This window comes from Asterias rubens, chromosome 11 (assembly GCF_902459465.1).
Source record: "Asterias rubens chromosome 11, eAstRub1.3, whole genome shotgun sequence".
Taxonomy (NCBI): Eukaryota; Metazoa; Echinodermata; class Asteroidea; order Forcipulatida; family Asteriidae; genus Asterias; species Asterias rubens.
In genome coordinates this window covers 9976059-9989059 of record NC_047072.1, presented here as the reverse complement: position 1 = coordinate 9989059, position 13001 = coordinate 9976059, and the positions used below count along the sequence as shown (strand labels likewise).

General features: G+C 40.4%; 1 protein-coding gene across 1 annotated transcript; it reads left to right on the top strand.

The window, feature by feature from the left end:
• The first annotated feature begins 289 nt into the window (after positions 1–289).
• Positions 290–11472, top strand: LOC117296792 (exportin-4-like). The gene is made up of 13 exons (XM_033779849.1): positions 290–466; positions 1553–1695; positions 2174–2325; positions 2870–3047; positions 4037–4193; positions 5030–5199; positions 5570–5747; positions 6280–6573; positions 7183–7363; positions 8484–8572; positions 9111–9359; positions 9923–10015; positions 10785–11472. The coding sequence occupies exons 1-13, from the start codon at positions 290–292 to the stop codon at positions 10980–10982; spliced, it is 2259 nt and encodes a 752-aa protein (XP_033635740.1). The 3' UTR covers positions 10983–11472.
• Positions 11473–13001: the final 1529 nt, after the last annotated feature.

Here is a 13001-nt window from a genome sequence, read left to right as displayed (position 1 = left end):
CTATGCAATATTTGACATGTATGGGTGAATTGACAGGCAGGTACATTGTACATATCTGGTATCTGGCATTATTCAAGAGTCTTGAAGTGTGACGTCAGAGGTTCTAGGGAACTGTGTGCAAACTTCTTCTCATATAGCGCCCTCTTTTGTATCAACCTCCTTCAGCCCATCTTAATTTCCCTAATGGGGGACAAAACCTCTAGGGGACAGATTTCCCCTGTAACCCCTATTAGTAACCTCTGTCTTAAACAGGTGATATGACGGTTTCTTGATTCCTTTTATTTTGCAGATGCACAAGGATGACCAGCAATACATGGAAGCGTACGACAAGCTTCTAGAATGCTGGCTGACCCTCCTAGAAAACTCCTCCAAATTCCCGGATGGATTCTTCAAGGCCCACGCCACTCAGATATTCAATCTACACCTACAGTGTCATCTGGCTGCCCCTGATGGACTCAGAAACCAGGCAAGTCTCATTTCATACACGTAGTAAACCCCAAACCCTCCTTCTAATGGTTTAATAATTCGAACCCACTGTTTGTTCAATACTGTTTGCTTCACTCCTATGTAGATATTATACACCATGAAAATTAATTTCAAAAGGTAGTAGCATTTTTCAGATACAGCGCATCGTCGAAAATCTGCTGGGACTTGCTTAGCAAAGATATGTGCTGAGCAAAATTATCTGCTTAACAGCTTTATGAAATTAGGTCCACTAAGCAATACTATTCATCTCAAGACAAATTGTCAGTATCACCATAGTGATTTTATATTGTGACATCACAATTTACTAAGCAACTACGGTTGATTTGAAACTAAGATAAATCTTAGCTCTTTGTGAAAATCTGCCCCTGGCCTCCATTTCACAAAGCACTAAAATTCATCAAACAAGTAAGACAAGTTGTCTGTATCACCATAGTGATTTTATATTGTGACATCACAATTTACTAAGCAATTAGGATTGATTTGAAACTAAGTTAAAACTTAGCTCTTTGTGCAAATCTGCCCCTGGCCTCCATTTCACAAAGCACTAAAATTCATCATACAAGTAAGACAAGTTGTCAGTATCACCATAGTGACTACCCATGCAATTTGTACATCTCCCAGGACTAGTCCTAAGTTAGGAGTAGTCCTAAGTTAGGACTAGTCCTAACTCTTTGAGAAATCGACCCCAGGTGTTTGATCAACAGGGTGTGAGTAAGAATCCCAGTCGTGACACTTGCTATGTAAAATTGGGGAGGTAGTGCTTTCTGCTCTACCGGCCAGGCTTCGGACTGATGATACCCAAGTCTCAGCCGTATGGAATGTACAAGGTGTAACCCTGTTTCAGCCACAAAAAAAAGGTGGCAACAGCCTCTGGACACAAAATTGTAGCCCATACCTTGAAGTTCCCTCCAGGCCTTGTGTGTCTGGCAACTTGCATTAAAATTATTTTTTTTTAAATCACTGTTTACTAAGCAACTACGATTGATTTGCATCTTAGCTCTTTGTGAATTCCACCCCCGGTCACCTGTTAATTTAATGGTTGAGTTTGCTGCTTTTTGGTTGACAGAGGGAAGACGGCGTGACGGCTGAAGATGATGATGACATCAATGAGGTAGAGGAGGACGATAGGGAACTATTTGAAGACCAACTGGGAAGCATTGGGGCCTTGGGGCGGGCCGTCCCTGAACACAGCTTACCACTCCTCTCAAAGTAAGATCACATTGTATTTGTAGTCCCCTGCTCTTTTACAAGGCCTTTTAAGCATTATCAAATGCTTCCTTTACACATTATAATTTGAATCAGACTTGAGTTAACAGTTTATTCGATTACCTACTTTTACGAGCAGGAACAAGCCAGTACTGCAGGATTTGAGTTGATGTGGCTGGCTGCCAAGGCGCCCTTGCATGCCCCCGGCTTGAACGCATTCTAACCGTGTCCTTCGTAATTCAGCTTCTGATGAGCATTAAAATTATTATTGTCAGTATGAGTTATAGTATTATTATTATTATATGTAATACAAGTTCTTCAACACCTCTGTTAATGAAAGTAAGGCCGCATCCGAACGGTGGCTACATATGGCTGCAGCTGTTGCTAAGGATGTCCTATACTTCTACGCATGCAATGTGTGGATCAATCTGACTCGGCCCGAATCTACAAACTTTCTTGTGTTCATTTCTTGACACATTAGGATCCTGGAGGACAGAGTGGCCTGTCTACAGTCTCACTTACTGAAGTTACAGCATCACAAGACCGGGGTGGCATCCACTCACAACATGGACTTAGACATGAAGAAACTACATAGGTTGTATGAGGACCTGCATTGGCTGCTCCTCATTACAGGTATGTGTGTACAATGTGCCTCCATTGCGTTCTCTCTCTCTCCCTCTCTTATCTAAGGGTTCATTTTAGCCTTCTATTGCCGCCCTGATCTTGGCCTTGGTGCCCCTCCAAAAGTTTCCCCATGGACCCTAAGGTTTTACAAAAGAAGCGGTCTTTGAAAAATGTGAATTGCACTGCCATCTCAACTCAAGATGAAATTCTGCAATGTATGCATGGCCCTGTAAAGTCCCTGTATCACTGTCATTTATCTCAGGGTTCATTTGGCAATGAGTCTGGCCTCTGTTGCCCTGATCTTGGCCTTGGTGGCCCTTAAAAAAAAATCCCTATAGACTTTAAGGTTTTCCAACGGAAGTGCCCTTTGGAAAGTGAAAATGCCCTTTCCCTCTCAAACATGAAATTCGAGGCCTGATAGACCTACATGTAAAGCTTTCCAATTGAACAGCCCCTTGTAAAGTGAAAAATGGCCTTGCCCTTTTAAAAAGAAAACGAAACTCTGCAATGTATACATGGCCCTGTAAAGTATCTTTACTAACATTTATCTCAGGTTTCATCTTAGCCAACGAGTCCAAGGGTGAGACGCCCATGATACCTCCAGCCATCATGAAGTTCTCCATCGCAGAATCCTCTCACGTTGATGTGCAGAAGACTCTACATGCACTGACATCCTCAGTCAATATTACCCAGCCGTTCCTAGTAGACGATAAAGTAGATAAAGTAGTCAGGTAAGATGCACCAACCATCCCAGCTAGTCGTTTTACAATACAAAATAATGATACCGATAAACACTTACAAAACGCTGCTCTCTGCCACAGATGGACCCTTGTGCTTAAATTGTCTCATTACTTGTTACAACAGGTACATGTATGCAAAGCTATGAATTATAATGGTAATGTTTGAGACCCCTTTCTACAGTGTATTGATTGTTGTTAGATTTTAGAAGTTGCAAGAGCACACTCTTCAGCTGACCATGCTAGAACATGCTGGCACTGCGGGTTGTATGATAAGGGAATAAAAGAGTGGGCGACAAGGTCTTAAACATTTATTTTTTGAGTAAACAGGGGCAAAGCGAGTATGTTTCCCACCCATGGGGCCTACCAACTTAAATTGGACTGTGAAAGTTGTGAGAAAGGCTCAGTCATTTGCTAAGCTCCCAACCTTGTTCCCAGGGGTGATCGATCTCGCTGCTATTTTTTCCCAGCATGCCTTGCTCGATCATAACCCCTGGAAGTGTAACTTGAAAATATCCAAATATAAGGGATATTACAATTAGTCCTGTGGTTGATCTGTTCTGTGTTGGGCGTTAGTCGCGCACATGCTGGATGCGCTGTGTGTAATAAAAGCCATAAACTTGCCTTGGGGTTCAGTGTTGCGTGACAACAAAACGTGAATACGTACATCTTTATATGCACGCGTTTCGGCCTATAGAGCTTTTTGGAGACGCACAGCGTTTCAAATTTCAAAATCAAAGACACGGATCGGAGTTTCCCTCCCAGGGGTTAGTGACATACGCAGAGCTAGCGGGTGATACGGCGCACTGCCCATGGTAGCGAGGTTGCTAAGCTCCCTCTTTTGACTCAATTATAGTTGCGGTTGAACCCCTATAGCCGGTTCTGATACAACCAGGGAAGGGGCAGTAGAGGGATAGCCTTCATACACAAGGGGGTGCACCAAACCACAAGGGAAGCTGACGATCTTAATCTTCTTTGTTTAGGTTAACATCAGTAGTCCTTCGTTTAGCGGAGGTGGAGAGGCAAGCTTCTTCAGATCTAGCTGAGGTTCTCAGTCCCCAGGTCGGCCGTAGTGTAGTGTGGTGTTTAAGACGATGGCTCTTACCGTATCTACTATTACACGAGAAGTATTACTCGGAGGTAAGGCAATAGAAAACACTGCTTAATATGTGGCGGACAAATTAACCCCAAACAATACATACAATGGCAGCACAATGGTGTTATCCCGGACGACCTGGGCCCAAGTTTATTAAGCCTGTAAGCACAAAAACTTGCTTAGCACAGAAAACTCTGGCTCAGCACCAATAGGTTAACAGCCAGAATGATGTACATTTACCACTGGTGTGACTGGTACCCCACTCATTTCTTGCTTAGCAAGGGATTTTGCCAAACAGACTTTTCTGCTAAACAGCTTTATGACATTGGGCCCAGGCCTATGCTGACAGTACACTCCGGACGGTTCCAAAGGTGCATTTTTGGATCGTGTGTTTTAAGTAAATGCCCAGTTTCTTCGGAACTCATATTGTTGTGCAGAGTCACTGGAAAGTTTACAAAAAACATTTCAAATCTTTCCTGTTCAATGGTTGATTGCTAAGGCAAACTGTCTTTCCCATTATGAGTGCCTATATTTAAGCCCTTATTGTGTAAGTTTATTTTATAGATTTCTTGTAAAGTGCTGTGGGACCCAGTGTAAGAGCACTCTATAAATGCCTAATTTTATTATTATTTTTACACTTACCGAAATTGAGGAAAATGTGATTACATGCTAGAAATTGTGCATGGTTTTCACTATTTTCTCCTATTTTATATGAATTAAGCGAAAATTTTGTTATTTCATGTATGTGGTTGATCACACAAAACACGAAACACTGTCTACAGCTATTTTATCAGCTCTGCCAATACTGTTCAGTAACTTTAAGCAGCTTTTTTTTGTCTCAAGCTATCTTGAATTATACCTCTTCTTGTCAATACAACAGATAAGTCTTCCGATAAACACAGCTTTTGGTCAGGATTCTCAGGGTGGTCAGTGGGTTGTTGACCGCCTGCTGCAGAAAGTCCTGACCAACCTCATCGTGTGGTCATCTGAACATGAGCTCGCTAAAGACACTATTGATCTCATGGTTTCCATCGTCGATAGGAAAGACAAGTAAGTACCAGAATCATACAACAAATACACCCATTTTTAAGGGGGCTGGACACCTTTGGTAATTGTCAAAGACCAGTATTCTCACTTGGTATATCCCAATAACTTATCAGTGAAAACTTGGATCCAACTGTTCATCCAAGTTGCAAGAGAATGATGACAGAAAAACACATTTTTTGCACTTATTTGTGTGCTTTCAGAATTGAAAAAGGCTTAAGGCCAGAAGTCTTTTATCAAAATATTTAAGTTTTCCTTTAAAAATTTGTCTTTGTTTAACCCCAATTTAAAAAAAAAAATTACCCAATCAGTTTCCCTTGTGGTGTATCACTTGTTTTAATTGTTTATCAATCTTATTTCATCTTCTTCGTCTAAGGGCAATTCCAGCCACAAGATCTGAAAGCTACTGGCTGCTCGCCAAGCTGCACTCTTCAAAGCCATCCAAGCTGGATGCCTTGTCTCTTGATGTTCGTGCATGTCTTATGCAAGCCCTCGTCATGGCTGGGTCATGTATAGCGGACAATACACCAGAGAGACAACGGTTTGAAAACGAGGTAAATAAATAAATGAATGAATGAATGAGTGAGATCAGTTCAGAGTCAGGGTTCGGGTTTTGATACTAATGTCCATAAGTAAGACACTTTACCATTATAATGCATAACAAAGGAACGATGGACGTTTGGTAATCATTCTTAACATTACTGGCTAAACAGACTTACTCAGTAAGAAGCCTGCATCAGCTTTCAATAGTATACAGCATTTCGATAAAAACATTTCACCTCGAAGTAATGTGGTTGTGACAAAAAGATATAAGTCTTTATGCCCCCACATTTTAATGCATTACTCATACTCAGAATCACATTTCCACGATTGTGTATTCCAATTAAAGATTTTTGGCGATATATCATAAACGCGACCATGAAACTTTCACAGTTAAAAACACAGAAGTTCACTGTGATCGGCCATTTCCTCTTTTTTTTGCAATTCGAAAGTTGCATGTCTGTATAACTACGTAGGATTAAAACAATAGAAACAGTTTACAAAGATATACTTTGCTTTTATTAATATTTTCCCCGTACTTTGCAGATTCTGCACCCAGTCCAACACTCATTCCAGGAGCTCCTCCACGGCAAGGATTTCTCCAGTGTCGCTCTGGAGGAAGACGTCAAGTCCCAAGTTGCCCACCTCTTGTCCCTCCTGAAAGGGGTCATTGTGGGCACTCAGGTCAACCGAGCCAGCGACCTCTTCAATTTCTGCCTGCCCATGCTGCGGGACAGCGTTTCCCTACTGCGGATTTACCACAACTACTCTGATATTGTGGAGCAGGTTCTGGAGGTGTTTGTCGAAGTCGCCATGCACCAGCTCTGCTTCCTGACTCAGGTACGTAGAGTCTGGTTTCCCATGTCTTTATCCTTATGGATCAGCCATCGATTTCACCAAACTAGGAAGAGACCCTTTGAAGTATCCTTGAGAAAGAAACAATTTTCACCCACAATTTGAAATATTAGAAAGGGTTCAGCCACCTAAAAGCACAGTTTTCTGTGGAACAAAGGTAGATACACCAAGTGAGGGTACTGCCGTCGATTTCACAAAACTCTTCCTAACTTAAGATTAATCTTAGGACTTAGGACGAGTCCCAACCCTGCACTGTAGCATGCAGACCTTAAGATTAATCTTTAGTTAGGACGAGTTACTAAAATCGGTTGCTGGACAGGCACCAGTCTTAAAAACTAATGGTTTTCTTTGGTGGAAATATAAATGTACATGTGCTCATCCACATTCATGTGTACACTTTGTGTTACAAAGAACCCAAATGAACAGATATGTATTGTAACTCTTTGCAGATCTTTTATTCTTTGTTCTCTTTTCGTATCAGCCGAAATGTGAAAGTATTTGCACGCAACTCACAGGTATCGGCGTGATACGCTAGTTTGTGCATGGATATAACATTTGAATGAATGTTCATTCGTTTGTGTGTAATCTTCACAGGCAGAGTCAATGAAGATGTATGAGGTATCCCTAGCGTTACTCCAGGCCTACTCTGAGGTCAATCGAGGAAGGATAAGCGTAGAGGCCCTGGCCGAGGAGGAACAATACAGAGACCTCTCCCTTATGATGGAACTTCTTTCAAGCCTCTTCTCTAGAGATATGTTTGTCTTCCTCGATGACGGTGAGTTCCAGAAAGCAGGGATGAGAAACTAAAAAATGTTATCTGAGTTCACTGAGTTCAGACTTTTTAAAGTCTACCTGGTGAACAAAAACATACTGTATTTTTCTTTGTCTTCCTCGATGTCGTTGAGTTCCAAAGAGCAGGGATGAGAAACTAAAATTTTTTATCTGAGTTCAGACTTTTTAAAGTCTACCTGGTGAACAAAAACATACTGTATTTTTCTCTGTATTTTTCTTTGTCTTCCTCGATGAAGGTGAGTTCCAAAGAGCAGGGATGAGATTTTTTTTTTTTTTTATCTGAGTTCAGACTTTTCAAAGTCTACCTGGTGAACGAAACCATACTTTCTCTGTTTAAAATACGTCAAGTTCGTTTATCTACTTTTCTTAGCGCTGAGGATACGTCACCCATGTACGTCACCCATACACTCTTGCTTTATTGTGATTTAGAACAAAGACTTTCCAACAGCTTTGTAACAATCGTGCATAAAATAAAAATGGAACCAAAAATATATAATGTTACAGTTACCTGTTCTTGTTTGTTGTGTTTTCATTTTGCCTTCAAGAAAGACTCTGCTAGGGTCGAAACGTCAGGCCATTAACTATATTGTGAATTTATACCATTTTGGTTGGTAAGCATTTTGCAAAAGCTAACTATATTTTCTCAACAAATTACAAGGATCTACTTTGATGTTATTTGATTCCTATTGTTGTATAATTTATTCATGTTTAAGGATAATTTATTTCATTTGATTTATTAAAGGCAAAGGGTACATTTGTTTTTTTTAAACCTATTTCTATTTCTATTTCTATATACATTAAAATTATCATGTGAAAACTTATTTCAAAAGATGGACAATTTGTTTTGCGATATCGCCCAAAATCGGAGTGCCTTATGTCCAAGAAGGATCACACAATCTGAAACACGTTACTGACAGTAACACTTCTCATATTCAAGTTAAGGGGCATAAAAACTTAAATCTTTTACATCACCATATTGCTTCAAAGTCAAATGTTACTCAAAATGCTTTATGCTATCAAAAACTTAAAGTTTGTATTGCCACTAATATTTTAAGAATGATTACCGAATTCTATACCTTCACTTTAATTGACTTTGTTTGCAGAGGATGTGAATAGTGCAATAGAGTCATCTGATATCGTTCTGCATGGTCTCAACATAGTTGTGCCTCTCATGAATGAGAGCTTATTAAAGGTACGTCGCATCATGGATTCAATTTCTGCCCGGGAAAGAAACTGTTGAAAGAAAACTCGGCATTGAAAAATTAAAGTCAGATAGAGCCACAACGCCATGTCAGACCTAAAGTGGGATTTGAAACTTTTCATGGCGGAAGTATAGAATTAGAGAGGTTTGCGGTAATGGCATGTGAATATCTCTTTTGAGTAGTCTTGGTTCTGAAAAGAACCGGTGAGTAACGACACATCGTAATGATCAAAATGTTGAGTCGTTACTCACCGGTTCTTTTCAGAATCAACACTACTAGACATAAACATGGTGTGACAAAAGTAGTCCTTGAAAACCTGTGACATAAGAGATTTGAATTTTGTGCTACAAAGATAAGATCTAAGTGGTAGAGAGATCCAGATGCGTGGCGCGGCTGAAGAAAAGATACGTCTCATTTTAATTATGGGTAAATATTCTTCAATTCTCAGTGATGTGTGAGCATTGACCTTCATGTATATATAATTCCTGAAATGTCAATACCAATTTTTTTATTTTCCCCTCCTCTTAGTTTCCTATTCTGTGCTCCGAGTACTTCAAACTCATCACCTTCATCTGTGAACTCTTCCCGAACAAGATCGCGCTGCTGGCGGAATCGTTGTTTAACAACTTCATGGCATCGGTGGAGGTTGGGCTGACGGAGTACGGGTCTGACGTGACTAAGATGTGCTTGGATGGACTGTCTACCCTGGCCTCCCACTGCATCGACACCGAACTCAAAGACGGCGCTCTGTTTAGGGCGATGGAACACTTTACCGAGGTAAGGGGGGTCTTGTCAAAATTAATCGGTTAATCTCTAAATCAATTTTGATAATGTCTCAATTTTGTAACTGTGTTATTTCTTTCTTCTTTTTAAAGTATGTATTCTTTGTATATTTTTCCGTAATGCGACCCTTGGTCGCCATGGGATTTTGTTTTAAAAAGAATAACCCATTACGTATTGGGATGAATAAAAAACCTTTACAGTGACATTGCAACTTGAATTGTCTGTCATAGGGAAAAGCATAACAGCACGATGCTCACTTTTTTCCCTTCATGTTGGCTGTGATTGTGTTATGCTGTATGTTTTAAAGGTTCTTGTTTTGGTTTTTTTGCGCTGTTTATTATGTGACATTAATTATTCAAACCTACATATTCATATACTTGTAAATAATAGTGCTGGGCGAATAGTGAAATTTTGGTATTCGGTTACCGCTGGCCAACTATCCCAAATTAACCGGATATTAGAATAGGTTTTTTTTTCGCCGCTAGAGGGCGCTTTCTAAAAAAAAAATCATGAAATAGATATTTATTGAATTGAATTGCATTTTTCTGGTTTGGCAGGTTGTATTCAAGGTGGTGTTAATGCAGACATTTGATATGGATCTAATGTCAGCAGCATCGGAGGCACTGTACACTCTCATCTGCTGCCATCAGGTACACTATGTAGTAGATATTATGCCTGCGATTTTCCAAGACTTTAGGAGTTTGTTCACACACATCTCATGTTACTGGATATTGTCATTTAAAGGGTTTGGGTACTTTTTGAACAACATGAAGTGGAAGTGTCGTGGCCGAACGGTTAAGAGCACGGAATTCACACTCTGGTGTTTCTGATTAGCAGAGTGTGGGTTCAAATCCCCAGCCGTGACACTTGTGTCCTTAAGCAAGACACTTAACCATTGCTGCGTCCTTCGGATGGGACGTAAAGCCGTTGGTCCCATGTGTTGTGTAACGCATGTAAAAGAACCCAGTGCGCTTAGCGAAAAGAGAAGGGGTTCGCCCGGTGTTCCTGGCTGTGGCTGCTAAATGCGCTGTAGCACCTTGTACACACAGATTTACATTTAACTTACACGGTTTATTGTGTAGGTCCCCTATGTTGTATAATGCACATAAAAGAACTCGGTTACACTTATTGGTATTAGAGAAGGAGTTTTCCTTGGTGTCTCTGACCAATTTATGCAGCACCTTACAACTGTTCAAGGGGTTTACAAGGTGCTGTGGTGCATTCATAAAAAGTACAAAAACTTATCTTACCTTAGGTTCCTTATTGCTATTTATATATTTTTTATTATTATTATTTCTCTCAGGCAAAGTACACCAAACTCATCAAACTTATCTTAAAATGTTTTTGATCATTCAATCACCTTAGGTTCTTGCATGCTATTTAAGACTATGTATTTTATATTATTATTATCTCTCTTAGGCAAAGTACACCAAACTCGTCAACGTGCTTCTGAGCAGCCAATCAGATCCTTCCATCTGTCAGCGTTTGGCTGAGGCCTTCAGCAAGCTGACGCCCACAGCAGAGCCCTTGCAATTGGTCAGAAAGAGCAAAGTGCAATTCTTGAGCAGACTGGAGACGTTTCTATTCAACGTGCGAGGATTCCTGTGCATAAAGTGAACCAAGCTGGCTCTCTACACAAAGACAAGGGCGACTTTGTCAGAGACATTTAAACCTCTTTTTGAGACCATGGCCAGATGTCCGCAGTGGCGGATGAAAACTCTAAGCTGTGTTTGAACTTGTGCATCTTTACCCAACGTTTGTCGTGGTTAGGGTTTCATGTTTTTGGTTCCTAGTGAAGAGACATTGCGAGTTTACCAAATTGTATTTTAACTGTTTATAACTGCTCTTTTTAAAGATATTTAGAGACGTCTCAAAAACAACTTCCCAAATTGGCGCTGCCTGTGAAAAAGGAGATGTTTATGCAATGAGGCAGCAGCTTCAAGAACATGGCTGGGCTTTTAATGACATAACAGAGTCGGAAAGCCGCCAAGAACAGCAATTCCAAGTGGTATATCTTGGGCTCCTTGGAGAGATCAAGCTTTGGTATAAGGAGTTGTTTACCCGAGGGCCTTACCATTTCATAGCTGGAGGGGTGTTTTGTTGAAAGAAATCATTGAACAATTACAGTTTTTTTTTACCGAAAAGGTATTTAAATATGGGAATCAAAGTGCGTTGAATCAGTTTTAAACTAGTGGTTTCAACTCGCCGAGGCCTGGTTCTTGATAATTTACCTCGAATTCGTCTCGGTAAAATTTTCAAGAACCAGGCCTTGGCGGGCCTAAACCACTAGTTGAAAACCTCTTCACCACACATTGATTCCCTTATTACAACTGCCTGCCTGAGGCGAATCTTTTTGCATCTTGTATTCACCGCAGAAAAGTATTATGTAAAAATTACGTACTTACCTATCCTTCCTATTTTAGTCTGGTTTCTGATTTGTTTTCTGAACAGTCTATTCAAGCCTACAACATGTGTACATGTACATGTAGGTCAGTCCTTGTACTCGATAACGTGTTCCTACTTTTTTTCCAAGGACCAAATATTATAATAATAATATTAATAATGATAATATCAACTTTCATTTAGGCCAATTCTACAGATTAATCATTGTGCTTCAAACATTATTACTCCTGGTCACTGGGCCTTTTATTTAATTCTTTAAACATCTCAGCTCCCTTTTTTTATGCAAGTCGCCTGACACACAAGGCCTGAAGGCCACTTCAAGGTGTGGGCTACAATTATTTTTTTCCAGAGGCCATTGCCACCTACTCCTAGGGCTAAAACAGGGTTACCCCTTTCACAGTCCATACGAATGTAGGCTTGGGTATCTTCAATTCGAAGCCTCGCCGGTAGAGCAGAAAGCACTACCTCCCCAATTTTATGTAGCAAGTGTCACGACCGGGATCCGAACCCACACCCTGCTGATCAAACACCAGTGCTTGAATCCGGTGCTCTTAACCGCTCGGCCATGATACTGCCAAATGTAGCGCACCAAGCTAACTCAATCACAAGAACCATCTCTGCTTTGGCTCACATGTCCCCGTTAAGGATGAGTTATGCAGGGATGAGATTCTTCAGACTTTTCTCTGAAATCAGACTTTTTATGTCGGCCTGGTGAAGAAAATCAGACAATATTTGTTTCCACAAATAATGAAATCCTGCTCTATGGTCTACTTCTCTTGGGCTTTGGTTACTGCTGCCAAAAGCTCCTTGGAATCTGTATAACTCCCATGGGTTACACGAAGGTAGAAATGCTATCATTTCAACAAACCTTTGCATTTGTATCCAAGTTTCAGACTTTTTTAATTTACAGGCAGTGGACACTATTGGTAATTGTCAAAGACTAGCCTTCACAGTTGATGTATCTCAACATATGTATAACATAACAAACCTGTGAAAATTTGAGCTCAATCAGTCATCGAACTTGCGAGATAATAATGAAAGAAAAAAAACACCTTTGTCACACGAAGTTGTGTGCGTTTAGATGGTTGATTTCGAGACCTCAAGTTCTAAATCTGAGGTCTCAAAATCAAATTCGTGGAAAATTACTTCTTTCTCGAAAACTATGGCACTTCAGAGGGAGCCGTTTCTCACAATGTTTTATACCATCAACCTCTCCCCATTACTCGTCACCAA

Excerpts from the sequence above, each read along its gene's own strand:
- LOC117296792 (XM_033779849.1), top strand. The coding sequence starts at position 290 with ATGCACAAGGATGACCAGCAATACATGGAAGCGTACGACAAGCTTCTA. Across the intron at positions 467-1,552 it reads CTGATGGACTCAGAAACCAG|AGGGAAGACGGCGTGACGGC; the intron begins GCAAGTCTCATT and ends TTTGGTTGACAG. Across the intron at positions 2,326-2,869 it reads TTGGCTGCTCCTCATTACAG|GTTTCATCTTAGCCAACGAG; the intron begins GTATGTGTGTAC and ends CATTTATCTCAG.